Genomic DNA, 21,302 nt, shown 5'->3' with positions numbered 1-21,302 from the left:
GCCTGGAGCTGGTTAGTCACCATTCTTCTCAATCACCTTGCCCAACCATGGGAGATTGGAGACTGGCCTATAACTATCCATCACTGAGAGATCTAGGGAAGGCTTCTTAAGAAGTGGTCTAATCATTGCCTCCTTCTAACAAGAAGGCATCCTTCCTCAGCGATGAGTTAATGATATTAACTAGGCCATCTCCAACAATTTCCCTGCTATGTAGAAGCAGCCAAGTCAGGCAAAGATCCAGAGAGCAAGTGGTAGGCCGCACTGCCCCAAGCAGCTTGTCCATGTCATCAGGCATCACAGATTGAAACTGATCCAATCTAATACTGCAAGAGGGATTGCTGGACACCACCTTAATAGACTCTGCAGAAACAGTGGAGAGTCCAAGTCAGCCCGAATACAGGAGATCTTGTTCACAAAGAATCCATTAAAAGCATTACAGCAGAACAAAGTCCCCAGGGATTGGTTTGAATTGGAAGGAGCCTGAATCAAACTCCTCACAACCCCGGGATAACTCTGCCGGACGTGTTACCGTCCAGGCCTGATTTATATACTAAATCGGCTTATTAGCTAGCATACCAAATTAGGCCTGGCTCATAGTGTCACCAAGTGACCAAGTTCTTTTATATGATGACCATGTAGGATCTGGGTGCAAGGAAGAAAGGAGATCAAACCAATCCTCAAAGATTCAATGGGCTTTATTGAGTATAAAAGAGTAACAACATAATCTAGCAGAAAGCAAAACACTCTATCAATATTACTAACAGCATTTAAACAGAGCACCCTAGCCAGCACCAATATTCAACGTGTTCCTAACTACATATGTGTGTGCATTAAATCTTCCTAAAGCTTAATATAATTCAGATATAGGCGGGGCGGGGGGGAGGAAGGCTGAGGGCTGGCATGGTTTGGGGGAGATCAGGAATTAGTAGGGGGAGAGGGGAAGGGAGCAGGAGAAGGGGAAGGGATGAGGGGATTCTAGGCTTGCAGGGGCAGCATATTTACCAGGATCAGAGACTTGAGAGTGAAGATCTTTTCAGCTGAAGTAGTGAGGCTTCTTGGCTGGGGACAGGAGTTGTTGCAGTTGCTCAGATCACGGCTGAGAGCCAGAGCACCATGGCTGGGGAAGTCTTGACTTCTCACTGCGCAGTAGAAGTCACAGACAGCTCCTGTCCATGGACAGAGTTCCTGCTTTAGCTCCGCGGCTTGGGCAGCAAACTCTTGGATTAGTCATGAGCAAGTCTTGCGTGGAGACACCAGATTGCCCGTAGGCACAAGACTGCTAACTCTCTGTCCAGTAGCCTCATTTTTTATAGTGCATTTCCCTTTGATCTCTATTCAAATCTCCTCTTTTCCTGGGTCCTCAAAAGGTGACAACTTGCTGTTACCTTCTGGACAATGTCTTTTAACTATTCAGGTTATTGGCCAGTTCAGAGAAACCTGAATCTCATCTTCCGTAAACTGTGCGCTTGGGGGGGGGGACATTGCCCAAAGCAAATCTGCATCTCAGAGCTACAAATTGCATCTTCCCCCAATTGCCAGTTTGACCCCAAAAGGTGTTAAAAGTCAGTGAGAGAATTTGTGTGAGACAGCAATTACATTATTTCTTGTGTACCTCTATCTAATGTGTAATTATAACAAGAGAATATTTAAAGTAACATGGCTAGGGCAGAAGCATCAGTGAGGTAAGAATTAAAGTCTACAGGCGGATCTCTGTATGCATCTGCCTATGTTGAATCTCTATAGAGAGCGATTGAGTTAATCTTTGGCAAGGATTAGCATGGATTTCTTGCAACAGGAGAGGGGAGACCAGTCCCTGGCAGACTCTTACACAGACATTATCTTGGTAGTGAGTCACATTTTAGCATTTGGATATAGTATTCCTCACTCGGGCTTGGCTTTTGTATTCCTTTGAGCAGTCATTTACAACACAATGCTGGACTGTCTCCTGCTTCACAGAGCAGTTTGAGATCTAGTATGCCAGTTCACCTCGAGTTCAGGTATTATTTCATTTTTTAATATAAAATGAAATCAGACATAGGCCTATATTTCACATACTTCTGAGTTGGTACCTCTGGTTCTGATATGTTATATGGACCGTCCTCAAAAGAACCCGCAGAAGCAAATGCGCATGGACCAGAATTGTTTTTTTGCTGCACGCACCGCCTCCGCATAAACCTTCAAATGGGCTCTATGCTGTGTCCTGTCACATTCAAGCCGAGTTCTCCTCCACTTGCACTCCAGTCACCTACCTTGTTGCTTCAGACCTGCAACTCCTCTGTATACCAAGGGGCCACTTTTAAAGCAGATTGGCAGGGATGCTTAGGAGCGATCGTGTCTACTACCCTGGTGAGTTCCCTATTCCAGGTTCCCAACGGGGCATCGACAGAATGTGAGTAATAAACAATCTCACATTTTTGTTCATTCCTCACCAAAATATATCACAGCTTCTTATTTTTGTCTTTTAATATCACTTTAGATTTCAGTTTAATTGTAACACTGATATTAGAATAGATTAGGAGTACTACAGGCTCATAGGAAACTTGCACATTGCAGAGAAGACTAAAGTAGAATTATTCTCCTTGTCTTGCTAGTTTTCCACAGGCAGGGAGTTTTCAAAATGAGTGAGCATTCAGTGTTGTGACTCTTTCTGCATTCTTAAATAGTCTAGCCATAGCGGAGCTGTGCAGTGTGGTTATTTGGAATATTTTGTTTGGCTCTCGGTATAGGGATTGGGCTAGAGCTGAGTGGCAGAGCACATGCTTCGCATGCAATCCCCAGATCCAATCCCTGACATCACCAGGTGCAGTGGGGAAAGACCTGGGTCTGGAATCCTGGAGAGGCACGGAGTCAGCCAGACCAGACAACACTGAGCTCGATGGACCAATAGTCAGATTCAGGCAGGTGTGTATTATGGACGGTATGAAAACAGCCCTGCTTGGGCTTGGGGGCCACCTCAGTGCTTTTGTGGGGTTAGGAGTTAGAGTGGGTTAGGGTTAGGGGCTTTGGGGGAATGGGGGCTTCGGGGGAAACCCACTTCACTTTAACTTGATTCAAAATAAGGCTTTGACTCTGGCTGAAGCTCCCTCTCACACCCTTCCTCTGCCTCATCACTCCCCCAACCCCTGTAGGTACTTACTGGACAGAGCATGGGCAGTAGGACTGTACCAAATCACAGGGCACATCCCTTTAAAAACGAGGGCTCCCACAGCACCTTGAAAGCAGAGGAGAGCAGGTTCATACCTGCTCCTCCTCTGACGGCCACCATTGCCATCATCCCAGCAGTCCCCCCAGCTATGCCCACACACTGTTGGTGGGGCGTTTCCCAGCTGTCCCTGACCCATGCTGGCACACATATGGCAACCACGCATGTGCGGAGGCCATGTGCATGCCAGCGTCACGCGCAGGCTGTTGAGTGAGAGCACTGCTGGTGTGTGCTGATAGCTGAGGGGAGCACCACCAGTATGGAAATGGCAGCTAGTGGAGAAGGAGCAGGGATGGACCTGCTCTCCCCCACGTTAAAGGAGCAAGCTCTCTATTTTATAGAGATTGTGCCACAATTCAGAAGCTGAATAGTGTTTCAGCACATCCCTAGCTCAGACTAACATTTTGCCCTATGGGACTGGCCCCTTTAATCCTGGTTGTCAGCTTCCAATCAGGTTGGATAAGAGTTTTAAAGGAGAAACTCCAGAGCGGAGGACTCTCTCCCCCAGCCCTGCTGTCTCTGGGATATTCTAAGGCAAAAAGCAACACATTTGGGACATGGATTTTAGGGATGTGTACAAAACTGGCTTTGCCGGTTCAGTCTGACTGCCAGACTGATTCAAACCAGTTTGCAGACCGGTTCAGTGGTCTAATGGTAAAGGGGAATCTGGTGAAGGGGGACTTCCCTAAGCTTAGAGGGGGCGGGAGGGGAGTTTAGTACTTATAAATATTATTGGCGGCCACTGCCACACAGGGGTGGTGGCTCCCCACCCCATTCCTGCCGGTCTCCCCCAAAGTAGCCAAGGCTGGCCGTGGCCTGGTTTGGACCTCTGCACATGCGTAAAGACCATTTTAGGGACCATCTCACATGCACAAAGGCCATTTGTGTGGGGAGATACCTCTAAATTCCTTATGCAGATTTCTTATGCAGGTCAGATTTGTCCCTGCCAGATGAGAGAGGTTGAAACTGTGAACCAGGTAATATTATATTGCCAGTTTTATAGAGACATTTGTTTTCTTTTTATAAGCCCAATTTTAAAGAAATTTCCAGGCAGGTCAGATAAATTTTATATCTTCCTTCGTCTTTCAGACTCCAACACGAACAAGACTCTTAATATTACAAAATTTTGCTCCAGGGCCTGCTCCATTAGGAGTCAGATGGTTAACTCTGTGATTTGATTTCCTGGGGAGGTGTTGGTCTCTAAGTATTGTTTTAGTGTATCCATAATATTGTAAATGGATATGATATAAACTATAAGCTGTATTGGTTTTTCTATAACTCTGCATTTTTTCTTGTTTCTATTTGTTTTTTGGTCTTGGACCGTAATAAATTTAATCTGAATCCTCTTTCGTCTTCCCCTGCAGTCTTGGGAAAGGTGCAGAATTTCCTGGGAACCATAGTATTTTCTAAGGCTGCATTAATGGCCCTGGAAAAGATTACAATTCCTAGGATTTTCTCCGCCTTTCCCAGGACTGCTAGGGAAGAAGTTAAAATGTTGTTCTAGCTTACTTTCCTTTCACTGTCTCTACAACTGGACTAAATTTGGTTCAAATTGAGGTCTACAAGTTAGATTTCTTGCACCTCAAATGTTCATTCATCCTCCATCTTGGATCAGGGTGGATGACATCATTACAAACTACACCACTGAGGTGTCACTGTGTGTCACTCACTAAAACTGTACCAAATTTGGTTCAAATTGGTTAGACAGTCCTCAAGTTAGTGCACCTATGCCTCAGAAGTTTACACATCCACCATCTTGGATCAGGGTAGATGACATGATCACAAACTACACCATTGGGGCATCTCTATGTGTCCCTACAGCTGCAGCAATTTTGGTTCAAATCAGTTAAGTGGTTCACAAGTTAGCCCACCTGCACCTCCAAAGATTATGTGTCCGCCATCTTGAATCGGTGTGGATTACATCATCACAAACTATGCCATTGAGGTATCCCTGTGTGTCAATCACTGCAACTGTACCCAATTTGGTTCAAATGCATTATACAGTCCACAAATTAACCAGCTTGTGCCTCAGATGTTCATGCAACCACCATCTTGGATTGGGGTGGATTACATCATCACAAACTATGCCACTGAGGTGTCCCTATGTGTCCCTACAGATGTACCAAATTTGGTTCAAATTGGTTAAATGGTTTACAAGTTAGCCCACTTGCACCACAAAAGTTTACATGACCGCCATCTTGAATTGAGGTGGATGACATCATCACAAACTATGCCACTGAAGTGTCCCTGTGTGTCACTCACTGCAACTGTACCAAATTTGGTTCAAATGGGTTAGGCAGTCCACAAATTAGCCTACTTATGCCTCAGATGTTCAGGTGGCTGCCATCTTGAACTGGAGTGGATGAAATCATCACACACCACACCATTAGGGCACCCCTATGAATCCCTACAGCTGTAGCAAATTTTGTTCAAATCAGTTAAGCGGTTCACGAGTTACCTCACTTGCACCTCAAATGTTTACATGTCCGCCACCTTGAATTGATGTGGATGACATCATCACAAACGACACCATTGAGGTGTCCCTGTGTGTCATTCACTGCAACTGTACCTAATTTGGTTTAAAACGGTTAGACAGTCCACAAATTAGCCCACTTGTGCCTCAGACATTCACGTGGCCTCCATCTTGAATTGGAGTGGATGACATCATCACACACCACGCCATTTGGGCATCCCTATGTGAGGCTCCATAATGGCGCAGTGGGGAAATGACTTGACTAGCAAGCCAGAGGTTGCTGGTTCAAATCTCTGCTAGTATGTTTCCCAGACTATGGGAAACACCTATATCGGGCAGCAGTGATATAGGAAGATGCTGAAAGGCACCGTCTCATACTGCACGGGAATTGACAATGGTAAACCCCTCCTGTATTCTACCAAAGACAACTACACGGCTATGTGGTCGCCAGGAGTCGACACCGACTCAATGGCACAACTTTACTTTTATGTGTCCATACGGCTGTAGCAAATTTGGTTCAAATCAGTTAGTCCAGGGTTTCTTAACCTTGGGCCCCCAGATGTTGTTAGACTACAACTCTTAGAATCCCCAGACATGGCCTTGGTGGCTGGGGATTCTGGGAGCTGTAGTCCAACAACATCTGGGGGCCCAAGGTTAAGAAACCCTGAGTTAGACGGTTCACAAGTTAGCCCACTTGGGCCTCAAAAGTTTATGTGTCCGTCATCTTGGATCGGGATGGATGACATCATCACAAACTATGCTGTTGAGGTGTCCCTATGTGTCCCTACAACTGTACCCAATTTGGTTCATATTGGTCTTGGCGTTGCGAAGTTGATGGGGGGAGGGACACATGAACACACACACAGACACAGAATGCTGGGTGATCTCATAAGCCTACTGGAAAGTAGGCTAAAAAACCCACAGCCAACCATTCTTCTGCATCAGTTCTAAAATAATACTGCAGAAGTGTCTACTCCCTTGCCACACTCAGATAAAAATTAAAAATCAGCCAGCCTGTCTCTTGCGTTTACTTGTGCCCAGTAAGTGCCTACAGTAGTCAGAAAAGGGTGGGAAGGCAGGGAGATTGGTTGAAGTGGCCACATTACTTTGGAAGAGGTTCTCCTGATTTGGCTTTGTTTGCTTCAGTTCAGACTGAACAGGCACTTTGCCCATTTGGATCCGAATCAAAGCTTTGGTGGTTGAATCAGACGAATCTCTTTTGAAGCAAATTAGCCAGGGAAGCTTTTCACAGTCCTAATGTGTGTGTGTGTGTGTGTGAGAGAGAGAGAGAGAGAGAGAGAGCGGGGGGGGGCATTCCGGCACTCTGATCATAACATTCTTAATAGACTATTCAATAGCAAAATGAGTCATACTACAAGCCAAAAATATTCTGCCAATTGTGAATATCTGTGGGTTGGTGGGGCCAGGGGTTGGAGAAAGAAACAAACAGCAGCAACTCCCAGTCATTCATTTACCTGAGGACTCTTTCCAGGCTTTAAATGATAGCCAAAAACTAGTTCAAGGTTCACTACTTTCTCCTCACTCATCTCATTTTCACTGGCAGAATCCTGCAACAGAAACAAAGGATAAGTGTGATGTCTGTTTCAGTTCTCATTTACAGGATGTAAATGAGCACTGGCAAGGCAATTGTTTGACAACCTTTGCTAAATAATTCCCAGTTTTGAATACATAATTAATTGTGACCCAACTTTTCAGTGTAAAAATGCATTTTCTTTTTACTATCAAGTGCCTATGAGGGAGTGCAGGCATCACCCCAGCAATGATGGTAGTACAGCAGCAGCAACAACAACAACAGGAAGTATCTCTAAGAAGAGATACTTGCTGCTGCAGAGGTTTAAAGTGCCTGTCTCGGTTTTGCCATGAAACAGCTGTGCCATTTGTGTGGATCTTGCTAGTCTGTACGGGCGAGCTAGAAGTGATGAGAATGGGAACCAGCATCCTGCATACATGGACTATGGATGACTTGATCTCTGATCCAGAGAGAAAATAACCAGAAAACTGTATCTGTAAATATCCTCACTGACTGAGTGAAACCCCGCTCCCTCCCCACAAAACTCCGTGCATTAGTGCTGTTGGATTAGTTGATGAAACTTTGAGGACTTCTCCCCGGGCCAAACTGGATAAAACTGTCCAGTCCTTTTAAACATCTGGGGGAGGCATGCATGTCGTCTCCCCATCCAGAGCACTAGCACACCACAGTCTAATTGTGTGGGGGTGGGTGGGTGGGGAGATTGTGCAAACCACTCCTCACTATACAGTTTTAATACTAAAAGTAGTAATAAGACAGAGCCCTGAGGACTGGTTCGGATGAACTGCACCCCCTTGCACAATTAGGCAGTAGCAGGGTGGTGTGCCCTTTTACCCCGGTATGGGTTTGTGTGTATGCTTGGGCTGCACACAGCCCAAACAGGCACAGAGCCAGGCATCAGCACCTCCATCAACACCTTCGGAGAAAGCAGAAGCCCTGGAGTTTTCCCCCCCAAAAGCTGCTGGAAACAGAGGATTGTTTTACCCCAGACATAACTCGGCCTAAGCCAGAATTCGCAGCTTCCCTTCAGAGAAAAACAAAGCCCTGTCTGTCCTGGTCCCTGACAGCTCGCAGTGGGGTCGGGTTAAATCCAGTGAATACGTGGACTGGCACACTCCAATCAGGAGTGGATTTGGGGGAGAAGCCCTGTCTGTAAATTCCCCCGGAGACCAGGCTTCATTTTCCTGGCCTCCAAAGATCCATGCTGCTCAAAGGGTATGGGTGCACAAGCCACATGCCACACAGAAGACGACCAATTGTCGGGTGGGGGGAGGTACGTCCCACCGTGCCTTCCCTGCCCCAGGAACGGTTGTGAGAATGACCGTCGAGTTTTCTATGTCTTTTATGCATAGAGCGGTATTCAGTCAAGTTAGCCCTTGGCCCAGAAACAGGTTAATAATCTCAGCGAGAACTGCATGAATCATCTTGATATATATTGTACACCATTATCGAGGTCAAAATCACAACAATTTTGAAACCAAGCAGATTTTTATTTTTTAAAGATCTCAAGTTACCTTAATCAGCGGTGGAAAATGAAACCTATTGAGGAAATCCTGACTTAATTTCTCAATGGCACTCTACGGAAGAAACAAAAACAAACAGGAAAAGTAAATGCAGAACTGAAAGGACAGCACAGCACAAACAGATATGTCTCTATATGGATCAGGCAGTCACAGCATGCAATATTCCATTTGGTGCTTGACACACAGGCCAACAGCTCCCATTAATGCTGCACGTGTACAGCCCAAAGAAACATGTGTACAGCGGATGCTTCACACAGAGACAGGGCCAATGGCGGCGGGGGGTGGTACAAATTACCAGGGCCCGGTGGTCTGGAAGGGAGCCCGAGGTCCAACTATGTTGCATATGTTTTTGTCTTGCCTCCTGCCGCCACCTCGTACCCGCCCTGCCGCTGCCATGGAGATGAATCGCTGACCTTTAAAATAATTCTAGCCCATATGCGCGGCCGGGGAGTGAGCCAAGAACACACACACATACACACGTGGTAGTGGTGGTGGGCAGAGCGGGAGTGGCCACTGAGCCTGACCGTCTGGCCCAGTGGCCCTTGATAACTACGAGGCACTCCAGTGCACCTGTGCAGTTTGCATAAAGCGTTGTGGTTCAGCCCTGTGGCAGTGGCAGTGGGGGGCCTCAAGACAGCCACGGGACCTTGTGGCAGGGGCCCCCAATTTTTTCCCCACCAGGGCCCAAACCCCGCGCTTGGGGGCCCTGTGCAGAGATGCTTCATGTGGAGGGAAGCAATTTTAGATTGCCTTCCCTTGCCCTGGAAGTGCTTTGTGCAATGCACTTTGTGCAATATAAATCTGCCAGGGCCCTCCACTCATTGTCTCACGCCCTGCTCATAGCCCCACCACTAACAGAGATCTGGTTGGCGGGGACTAGAGACAGGGCCTTTATGGTTGTGGCCCCTCGACTTTGGAACAGCCTCCCTGAAGAGCTTCACCATGCTCCTTCCCTCAGTGTTTTTAAAAAACAACTTAAAACACACCTTTTTATGGAGGCTTTTTAATGCTCCATTTTTGGTTATATTTGGTAGGTTCTTTAGGTTTTTATAATTTTCAGATTTTAGCTTTTAAAATAACTTTTAATTCGAACCTAATAATGTGTATGGTTTTAAGCTGACTTTTAATTTGTTTGTTAATTGTATTACTTGTATTGTGTCTCATAGAAATCAAATTATTATTATTTATCTACACAGTCAGACAGGTGTTATTGACTGATTTGTTTTATCCAGACATCGAGTCCTTCCCAAGGACCTGGGGTGGCTGAATTTTATTGTCAATGTTGTTGCTGTTGTTATGGATATCGTCGCAGAATATAGGCTGTTCCCAGTAAAGCTGCTTTTTGTAATTGGCTGATGGTGATTTCTGTGACCCCTATGGTGTTGAGGTGCTCTTCAAGGTCTTTTGGAACTGCACCCAGGGCGCCAATTACCACTGGGATTATTTTGGTCTTTTTCTGCCACAGCCCTTCAATTTCAATTTGTAGATCTTTGTATTTGGTGATTTTTTCTGTTTCTTTTTCTTCTATTCTGCTGTCCCCTGGTATTGCTATGTCGATTATTTTGACTTGTTTTTCTTTCTTCTCGACTACAGTTATGTCTGGTGTATTGTGTGGCAGATGTTTGTCTGTTTGTAGTCGGAAGTCCCATAATATTTTTACATCTTCATTTTCTTCAACTTTTTCAATTTGATGGTCCCACCAATGTTTGGCTACAGGTAGCTTGTATTTTTTGCAGATGTTCCAGTGTATCATCCCTGCTACTTTGTTTGTAGTCAGTCTGTGCGATCTTTTTACAACAGCTGATTAGGTAGTCCACGGTTTCATCTGCTTCTTTACAAAGGCGGCACTTGCTGTTTGTGGTGGATTTTTCAACTTTTGCTCTTATTGCATTTGTTCTTAGTGCCTGTTCTTGTGCAGCCAGTATTAAACCCTCTGTTTCTTTCTTCAAGTTGCCATTCTTAAGCCACTGCCAGGTCTTGGTGATGTCTGATTTTCCACTTATATTGTGCAAATATTGACCATGCAGTAGCTTATTTTTCCATTTTTCTGCTCGGTTCTTGACTTGTTCTTTCTTGTAGGCCTGCTTTCTTTCATTGGTGTTGTTGACCATTTGAAGTGCATCTTCTTCACTGTCCTTTATATATTCTTCAAGGCCTCTTTTCTCCTCCTCTACTGTTTGATGGACTTGCAGCATTCCTCTTCCACCTGAGCTGCAAGGGAGGTATAGCCTATCGACATCACTGCGGGGGTGCAGAGCATGATTGATGGTCATGATTTTCCTGGTCTTACGATCTAGCGTCTCTAGCTCTGCCTGGGTCCAGTCTATTATTCCTGCAGTATATCTGATAACAGCTATAGCCCAGGTGTTTATGGCTTGTATGGTGTTCCCACCATTGAGTTTGGACTTGAGGATTTTTCTAACTCTCCTGATGTATTCACTTCCAATTTTTCTTTTAACTTCAGTGTGTGCAATGTTATCAGCCTGGAGAATGCCCAAGTGTTTGTAATGTTCTTTCTCTTCCAGGTTCTTGATCTTGCTTCCATTGGGCAGTTCTATTCCTTCTGTTTTTGTTATTTTTCCTCTTTTCATTATTAATGCAACACACTTGTCTAGTCCAAACTCCATTGCTATATCGCTACTGAATATACGGACAGTGTTTAGCAGTGATTCGATTTCTGACTGGGACTTTCCATACAACTTCAGATCGTCCATGTAAAGCAGATGGTTGATTTTACTTGATGTTTTAGATGTTTGGTATCTGAGGCCTGTTTTGTTTAGTATTTGTGAAAGTGGGGTCATGGCGATTACAAACAACAGAGGGGATAGTGAGTCCCCTTGGAAAATGCCTCTTCTAATGCTAACCTGTCCAAGTGTCTCGCCATTGATTGTTAACTGTGTACTCCACATGCTCATTGCTTTTTTTATAAATATCTGAATGTTTTTGCTGACACCAGTTGTTTCTAAACATTTTAGTATCCATGTGTGAGGCAATGAATCGAAGGCTTTCTTGTAGTCAATCCATGCAACACTTAGATTGGTTTTTCTTCTCTTGCAATTTTCTAAAATCATTTTGTCAATCAGCAGCTGGTCTTTTGTGCCTCTGGTGTTTGGGCAATTTCCTTTCTGTTCAACTGGAAGCTGTTTGTTAGTTAATAAGTGTTGCATCACTTCATCTGCTATTATTCCAGGTAATAATTTGAACATGGTTGGCAGGCAGGTTATCGGTCTATAATTACTTGGAACTGCACCTTTTGCTGGGTCTTTCATGATGAGATGAGTTTTCCCAGTTGTTAGCCATTGTTCAATATTACCTCCTTGCAAAATGTGATTGAACTATTTTGATAGTTGTTTATGAAGGCTTGTTAGGTGTTTAAGCCAAAAGCCATGCAGTTCATCGTCGCCTGGAGCAGTCCAATTTTTAATTTTCTTTGCTCTTTCACTTATTAATTCTGGTGTTATTATTAGATCTTGCATTTGTTGGTTACATTTTTTGACCTCTTTCATCCAGCCTGCTTTTTAATTATAATCTATTGGATTGTCCCATAATTTCCGCCAGAATTGCACTGTTTCTTCTTTATTTGGTGTTTCTACGTTTCTTGCAGTTTCTCCTTCTATGCTTTGGTAGAAACAGCACTGATTCGACTGGAATTGAAGATTCTGCCTGTGTTGTGTAATTCTGGCTTCATATCTGCTAATCTTCTTTGACACTGCTGTTATTTGCTGCTTTATTATTTCCAAGACTTCTCTAATTTTCCTTGAATCTAGGTGGTATTTTGGATCAGATACTGTTTGGTGTTTTCATTCTTCAGCTTCTTGTCTTTCATATCTTTCAATTTACTAGCATCTGATCTAAGCCTGGAGATTTTATTTTCTAATCTAATCTTCCATTTAGGTGATGTACTACTTACTTTTTTTACAGGTCCATTGATCCTATATCCGAGCTCTTGTGTTGTTATTGTTGCTGCACTGTACACTAGTTGGTTTGTTTCTTGCAAATTATTGGTTGTTATTTCTGCAAGTGCAGCATTGACATCTTTTAATACCTGAGCAAGTTGGTTTTTGGCAACTGTTTTTAGAGCTGGAAGTCAAACCCTGGTGGTTGTTTGGTTCATGTGCTCAGTTATTTTTTGCTTTAGTTCTTGTTGCTTTTCTGTTAAACGGCATTTGGGTTTTTGAGGTGAAGGCAAAGGGGAGGTTGCCTGGTTTTGATTTTGAAACAGTTCAGCAACAGTGGCATCCTCTATTTCCAACACCTCCTCCACCTGCGCCTGAGCAACTTCTTCAGTTGGTGGTAATTCTTCTTCCATATCTTGAGCCTGTGTTGCTCTTTGCAGTTCTTCCAGCTCTACTCCTGTGAATACTTTATTTCTTATTATGAATCTTCTCTGGTCTGCTAGCCTTTGTTCTGTTATTTCTGTATCTGGATGCTTCTCTTTCCAAATTTGGTACATTCTTTTTAAATAACCTCTTCTAGTTGGACTAGACTTGTAATAGCAGATAATTATTTCCTTGTTGGCATTTTTTGTATATTTTTTTCGGTTAAGCGACGTTTCTTCCAGTAACCTTGCAGTCTCCAGCCCTGGTTGCTCAACTGAAGATCCTGAGTCCTGTTGCCCACTTGCCACCAGATGTCCAAGGACTCCAGCATCTGGCGCGGTCCTTGTTGACCCGGGCGATGACCGATCCGGTATAGATTTATTAAAGTTACGTCTCACCATATTGTTGATGGGAGAGGCACTCTTTGTCTGGCTCCTCTGGTGAGACCTGTGCACTGGAGGGGTGGGGTATAATTATTTTAATAGATAGATAGATAGATAGATAGATAGATAGATAGATAGATAGATAGATGTCCTTGAGGCCTGTGCAGGGAGTGCTTATCTAAGGGCTCTTGCGTAACTGTGCTCACGCAGAGAGACTGGTGGACTTGCACAAGCGCTCCCTCCCCAGCCCTGCAGCCAATGACTCTATGGCACATAAATGGTATATGTCTGTGAAGAAGCAAATAAAGGGAAGACAGCTGTTGAACCCGTTCTATGCCTTGTTCACCACAAGAAACCAATAGCATATGTCCAAGCATACATAGGGGGAGGACACAGAATAGGTGACAACTCATCCTTTCTCTACAGAAGTCATACATATATTGCAGTATGTACTGTAATAGCCAAGCAATCCAGTCTGAGAGGAACCCAGCTCACTCAAATTTGCAGGGCTGGCAGTTTTATGATCCTAAAAATATTGTCTGGATGTATGTGATTGATTGACTGATTGATTAAGTACCATCAAGTCGGTGTCGACTCTTAGCGACCACATAGATAGATTCTCTCTAGGGTGATCTGTCTTCAACTTGGCCTTTAAGGTCTCTTAGTGGTGCATTCATTGCTGTTGTCATCAAGTCCATCACCTTACTGCTGGTCATCCTCTTCTTCTCTTTCCTTTGATTTTCCCCAGAACTATAGACTTCTCAAGGTAGCTGGGTCTTCGCATAATGTGTCCGAAGTATGATAGTTTGAGCCTGGTCATTTGTGCCTCGAGTGAAAATTCTGGATTGATTTGTTCTATGATCCATATGTTTGTTTTCCTGGCTGTCCAAAGTATCCTCAAAAGTCTTCTCCAGCACCAAAGTTCAAAAGTGTGAATGCTTTTTCTATCTTGCTTCTTCAAAGTCCAGCTTTCAAATCCATAGAGTGTCACGGAGAAAACCATTGTCTGAACTATTCTAATCTTTGTAGATGTAGACACGTCACAGCATCTAAACATCCTTTCCAAGGCCTTCATTGCAACCCTACCAAGTGCTAGTCTGCAGTGTATTCCTTGACTGCTGGATCCTTTACTGTTGATGGTCGATCCTAAAAGGCAGAAGCTATCCACCACATCAGTGCCTTCATTGTCAATTCTGAGGCTGGTTGCTGTACCTGTTGTCATTAGTTTAGTCTTATTTACATTTAATTGTAGTCCCATTTTTTCACTGTGCTCCTTGACTTTCATTACTAGGGCTTTCAGATCATCTGCATTCTCAGCTATCAGAGTGCTGTCATCAGCGTAGCGCAGGTTATTGATGTTTCTTCCTCCAGCTTTAAAACCACGCTCATCTTCTTCCAATCCAGCTTCTCTCAGTATATGTTCAGCATATAAATTGAATAAAGAAGGAGAGAGTATACAGCCTCGTCTTACTCCTTTGCCAAACTGAAACCAGTCTCTTTCACCATGTTCCGTCTGGACTGTGGCAGTGTGGCTTCCTGCCCTGTGTATAGATTTCTCATGAGAACAATGAGATGTTCTGGCACGCCCATTTCCCTAAGGATATTCCACAACTTGACATGGTTGACGCAATCAAAGGCTTTTCTGTAGTCAATGAAGCACCTATTGACTTCTTTCTGGTATTCTTTGGCTTTCTCAATTGTCCAGCATGCATCAGCAATGATGTCTCTTGTTCCTCGGCCTTTTCTGAAACCAGCTTGAACATCCAGCATTTCCCTTTCCACATAGGGCTCTAATCTTCAATGGATGATCCTGAGCATTATTTTGCTAACGTGAAATTAAGGATATTGTGTGATGGTTTGCGTAATCTGTTAAGTCTTCTTTCTTTGGTATGTGTATGTAGACTGACTTCTTCCAATCTGTTGGCCACTGTGTTGTTCTCCAGATTTGCTGGCATAATTTTGTTAGCGCCTTCACTGATTCTTCTTCTGCTGCCTGCCATATTTCTGTAGCTATTCCATCAATTCCTGTAGCCTTCCGACTTGGCAATGACCGGAGTGCTGATCTAACTTCATCTTACAGTACTAGAGGCATGGGATATCTTCTAGAATATCTTGGATGGGCTATCTTCCAGAGTATCTTGGATGTTGATGTCCCTGCTGTACAGGTTTTCAGTATACTCCTTCCATCTCTGTTTGATCTCCTCTGAATCAGTAACTACCTGTCCTTTGGCATCCCTTAACATACCGATTTGAGGTTGGAACCTCCTTCTGAGTTCAGAGATCTTTTGGAAAACTTGCCTTGTTTTTCCAGGCCTATTTCTATCCTCAAGGTTTTACAGATGTCATTGTAGTACTGCTCCTTGTCTCTTCTAATAGCTTTCTGAAATTCCCTATTAAGTTCCTTCCTGAGGTCTTTATCTTTCTTGACTTTGGCTTCTCTCATCTTCTTGCCAATGTCCACCGTCTGTTCTGACATCCATTTTGCTTTCTTCTGTTTGTTGGTCTTTGGCAGTCTCTTTTCACATTCATCCTTAACAACTTCTTTGATCTCATTCTACAGTTCTTATAGTTCTCTATCAAAGAGGTTCAGAACTTCAAAGCAGTTCCTGGTGTTCTCCTTGAAAATGGTGGTTACAGTCTCAAGATCATATCATAGAAGCTGGATAGCTTTGTTTTCCCGCTTTAGCTTGACTTGGAACTTACATATGAGCAGTTCGTGATCAGTTCCACAATTGGCCCCTGGCCATGTCTTTGCTGTTATAACTGAGCTCTTCCACCTTGTTGCACCAATAATGTAATCAATTTGATTTCTGAGTACTCCATCTGGTGATGTCCATGTTTATAGGTGCCGCTTTGGTTGTTTGAAGAATCTGTTAGCAATGAAGAGATCATTGGCTTGGCAGAAACTAATAAGTTGTTCTCCTGCTTTGTTTCTGTTTCCTAGGCCATATAGGCCGACTGTGTTTTCCTCCTTACCTTTTCCAGCTTTGGCATTCCAGTCTCCAACCACTATCTTGCTTGCACGTTCTGTCAATTTCAGACTGAACTTGAGCATAAAACTCCTTATCTTCCTCTTCTTCTGCATCAGTTGTTGCGGCATAGACTTGAAAAACTGTCATGTTAAAGAGTTGTCCACGAAATCTAATTGATATTAGTCGGTCACTGACTGCATTGTACCCAAGTACTGTCACTGCTATATCCTTTCTGGCTATAAAAGCAACACCATTCCTCCTTTGGTTTTCGTGTCCTGAGTAGTAAATGGTATGATTTTCTGACTGAATGTGTCCCATTCCAGTCCATTTTAATTCACTGATGCCCAAGATGTCAATCTGTAGTAGATTCATTTTATCTTTCACTGTGTCGAGCTTTCCCATATTCATGCTTCTTACGTTCCATGTTCCCATTGTCATTCTGTCTTTGCAGCTTCAGATTTTATTTTCCTTTACGGCAACATCAGCCGCTAGACTTCCAAAAGGCTTCAGTCAAATCGCGTCATAAACTCCATCGGTACTCTGAGAAATCCTCAGCTCTTCCTCAGTAGCATGTTGAGTGCCATCCAACCTGAGGGGCCCATCATCCAGCCCCTCACTACGTCGACAGTCTTTCCATTTTGTTTATCCATTTTGTTTTCTTGGTAAAATACAGGAGTGGTTTACCATTGCCTTCTCCCACGCAGTATGAAATGATGTTTTTGTTGTTGTCACTGAAGTGATTGTCTGCCTCCATCACCTTCCCATATTGCTGCTGCCCAATATAGGTGCCTGCTTGCTTAAGCTGGGCAGCTGGGATGACCTTCGCGCTTTGGGTGACCCTACTGGGAGTATACCTCCCGGCGTACTTCACTCACTCCTCCCAGGAACACACACACCCCGCCACGATGAGGCAACATAGCAGGACTTGGGGGCGGAGGTGGATGTATGTAATGGGACTAAAGTCTTAGGATGCATACTGAGGATTGCAGGCAAAACGTCCCTTCAGATGTTACTGTTTGAAGAAAAAAGAAAGAAAGAAAGAAAGAAAGAAAGAAAGAAAGAAAGAAAAGAAATTGCACCCTAGATCACATGACTTCGAATTGGACTTGGGTATGCAACAAATTCAAAGCACGTTACAGTTAGCTATGTAGTGACGATCTCATCTGATAAGAAGTTCACGTCTGCAAACCATCTTGCAGACAGATCATGAGGAGGAACATTACATTGTTGTCCTCCCCGGCCACATGTGTGCGCACACACACATATTTCATAATGCACTGGAAATTGAACTGGCTGCAAAAGAGAGCAATCAGGCAATGCTTTGTTGCATGGTGAGCTGTAATGCTATTTTAATATGCTGTGCACGGACAATGGTGATTGTGCCATGTCTAAAGCCCTCCTCACTCATTAGGTAACCATGTACATGGTCACAACCCCGAGAGAAGCACACGTTCCATAACCCCACACATCTACGTCCAAGTACGGTGTTTGTCTGCAGAGGCTAACACAAGCTACTCGAGAAGAGATCCACCCGGGTTACTGGGAATGCTGGTCTTTTTGTCATTAAGAAAACTTTAACAAGGTTGATCAGTATCTCGAAAAACATACTATAGTTTGCTTTCATTCCTGTTTGCAAGTTTCGAGGTTTTGTGGGGGAGGCTTTGTCTTGAAATATAGGCCTTGTATTACTTTAATACATAAAATGGGTAATAATTGCTTTCATCAGCTTTATTGTCAACCAAAGTAGTGTTATGATACCTTCAGATGAATGATGTGGCCTTTGGAAACAATTCCCATGTCCTTCAGGTCTTCTTCTTCCAGAAGAAGTAATCGTTTCCCTGTGATGTGATGTTCTTTAAACAAACTGGCATAAATACTCATCTCACCAGACGTGTCACCTGAAGAGAAAAAGAAATAGTTCAGAAATACTAACGAGGCACTGAAAAGTCGGCTCTGTGTGCTAAACGGATGAGGAGTATTACCTTTTCTGACAAGCTGCTGCATCCAAAAGAACTGTGAACAGAAGGTGCAGACTTTAGGTATAACAAGCTTTTCTAGATCACAGCTATTCAGAAAACACATTATGCAAAGTGGAATCCTCTAAGCTCTGTTGAAACATATAGAGGACTTGTGCAGAAGCACCACAGCACAGTGGCTGACATACAGAGCGAGGCTGCACTGGTGCAGTGAGAGGCAGTCCAGCAGGACATTCCAGCTTACTGCCCTGGTGTAGCAGGGGAGTGGCCATTTTTGACACTCTCCCCTTCCCCAGGAAGCTTTGTGTGCCACCCAAAAATATGTCCATGAGGCTTGCGCAGCCTTAGCTGGACAGTATGGAGGGGAAAATAATATGGATATATGCAGAGGTGGGAGACCTCTGAATACCAGTTGCAGAGGCCTGATAGGAGGAGAGGGGGCATACCTTCATCTCCTGCTTGTGGGCTTCCCAGAGGCATCTGGTAGACCACTGGAAAAACAGGATGCTGGACTCGATAGACTTTGGGCCTGATCCAGCAAGGCTGTTCTTATGTTAACACTAAGAGAAGGTATGGATTGGGTTCAAACTGCAAAATATATGGCAGTTGGCTATAGCCTTACAGCTCTTTCTCCATAGTACGCCATGATAAACTACTCAAAGGGATGGGGGAAAGGAATGACAATAACTCTTTCCCCACCAGAGGAGGGCATAGGAAGGCTGGAGTAGGCCTGGAGACAAAAAGTGAAGATGGGCCGCTGCTCCCCGCCCCCCTTCTTCTTCTTCAGAGAGGTGCAGATAGGAGAGGGTTTCATGCGGCTGAGCAATTTCTACCATAGGCCCAAGATCAGCCAACTTAAGGGAAGCTTCTTAGCTTAAAAAAAAAAAGCAGATAGGATTAATGGAGGCTGCTTACCACATCTTCTTCAGTCCATGCACCAATGTCAAATGAAGGCAGCAGCTGTGTAAGAAATATGAATTGAAAAGTGTATTTTTTCCCTTTGTCTCTCTGTTCCCATTTTGCTTTGGTGAATGGTCTTTGTTTAGCACATTCTTCTCAGATTGGACCAACAGCCCACTTTGTTCCATGGGGCTTACTGATATATGACTGATACAAAGAGGACATGTCTTTCGGGCTAAACTATTCTCCATTCAGCCAAGCAATTCCTGGCTAACTGTTTTTCTCGTTCTTGGTAACTTGCGGTAATAATAGGATCTTTTATATTGTGTATATTTTTGTCAGATCAGCATTGCAGCACCCTTTCCTTCTGAGGCATGATGAAATCAAACTAGAGCTAAACCAATTATCAGGAATACACTCTGAATTGATTAATATGGCAAATTTTCATTTGAACTTTCTTTCAGGTTTGCAAACCTAAAAACATAGTATTGACTATGGTGTCTGAGATTCACATTTCAATATTTGTGAGTTATGTAAATTCTAATGAATGTTTAGCTGATTGCCTGTTAACATATCCCGTAATGATGGGAATGTTGCTTCAAAAGCAATGAACACTCAGATTTGCCTCTCTGTTCTGAAAAGCACTATGCATTTTGCTACTGATTGGATGAGAGTAGGAATGTACTGCATTAGTGTAACTCAATGTTTCTAGAGCAAAACCTTGGATGATTTGACCAGACAGTTTCAGCAAGTGAAGGCTATTCTAACTGATAGAGACTTGTTATTGGCTTCTTGGCAATGAACAAAAACTAAATGTGTTGTGCTAAAGCAAACATCATCAAAATCCAAGTGTCATGCTGCAGTGATAATTTCATTCAGGGTAAATTATAATCCTAGTGTAACAAATCAAGTGCTATCTCCTGAGAGGAAATGAAGCAGTGAAGAAGTAAACTACTAATAGTTCAAGGCAATCTTTATAATCCCAGACTTGAATGGTGGTGGATGGTGAAGCAGCATCTTAATACATGGAAAATGAGTTAATTTCAAACAGACTTGTACAAATTACAAAATATGAGCCATTAACTTTAATCCATTAACAGTGCTACTGGGCTATAACAATGAAAGGGCCACAAGCTGCATCTATAAGAAATTAATACATAATGTCCTTACATAACAATAGTGCACAATGTTTTGCTGCAGCAACAGAAAGACTATATAAATAAATCCTGGGCTCTGCTGATCAAGCAAGTTAACACAGGTGACAGATAGTGATATGCAAATCGATTAGTGGCTGAATGGATTCAACTCGAATCTGGGTGATTCAAGTGATTTGAACTCGAATCGAATCACCCTTGAGGATGCTTACCAGATTCAAGGTCAAATCAAATCACCCTCTACTCAAGCTTGAATCTATTCGGTGATTCGAGCTTCCATTTTGGCCCAATATTCTCCATTTTGTCCCCTCCAAGCTTTTGCCATCACTGCCAGGGGTGAATTTTTAGGATCTTTAATGTGTAGATTCTCAGTTGTGAAATGATTTCTTCATAGGGAATTCTTATGAAGAAGCCATGCTGCACAGTATTACAAACGCTGGTGTTCCCAACTCGCTGCATGTAAAACACAGCCCCAGTGGGGTTGTGCAAGAGCATACTTGTACGACTATCTAAAAGAGCACATGCACACTTGTGCAGCAATACTTCCATTGTTTCCAGTGGAAGTAGCACTGTGCAGGTGTACATTCGCTATTTTAGGTAGTTGCACAAGTATACTCGTGCACAATACCACCATGGCTGCCTTGTGCATTAGCCCCTGTGGGCCAGGTCTGCCAGCATTTCACTGCGTGGCATGTCAGTCAATATGTTAATATAATGTGGAGTTTGACCCTGTGGAGGGCCAACCTATTGGTTCTCATGGGGATCTGGATTTCCCTGAAGTTTCTAGGAGAGGTTAAAGTACCTCCATGACATCTCTTGGTCCAAGCAAAGCATTTCTGCCTAGTACCTAT

At 43.6% G+C, this 21,302-nt stretch overlaps 1 protein-coding gene across 2 annotated transcripts in view; it reads right to left on the bottom strand.

Moving 5' to 3' along the window:
* MAP3K20 (mitogen-activated protein kinase kinase kinase 20) overlaps positions 1-21,302 on the bottom strand; it is a 160,981-nt gene that overhangs the window by 24,450 nt on the left and 115,229 nt on the right. For both annotated transcript variants that reach the window (XM_053266793.1, XM_053266802.1), the window contains exons 12-16: positions 19,313-19,357; positions 18,404-18,434; positions 18,180-18,319; positions 8,739-8,801; positions 7,151-7,243 (exon numbers count right to left, since the gene is read on the bottom strand). In XM_053266793.1, the coding sequence (XP_053122768.1) occupies positions 7,151-7,243; positions 8,739-8,801; positions 18,180-18,319; positions 18,404-18,434; positions 19,313-19,357 (372 nt within the window). The remainder of the gene's footprint in view (positions 1-7,150; positions 7,244-8,738; positions 8,802-18,179; positions 18,320-18,403; positions 18,435-19,312; positions 19,358-21,302) is intronic.

The sequence above is a fragment of the Hemicordylus capensis genome, chromosome 1, assembly GCF_027244095.1.
Source record: "Hemicordylus capensis ecotype Gifberg chromosome 1, rHemCap1.1.pri, whole genome shotgun sequence".
Lineage (NCBI taxonomy): Eukaryota > Metazoa > Chordata > Lepidosauria > Squamata > Cordylidae > Hemicordylus > Hemicordylus capensis.
The sequence above is the reverse complement of the archived record's forward strand: the minus strand, read 5'-3'. Positions and strand labels throughout refer to the sequence as shown.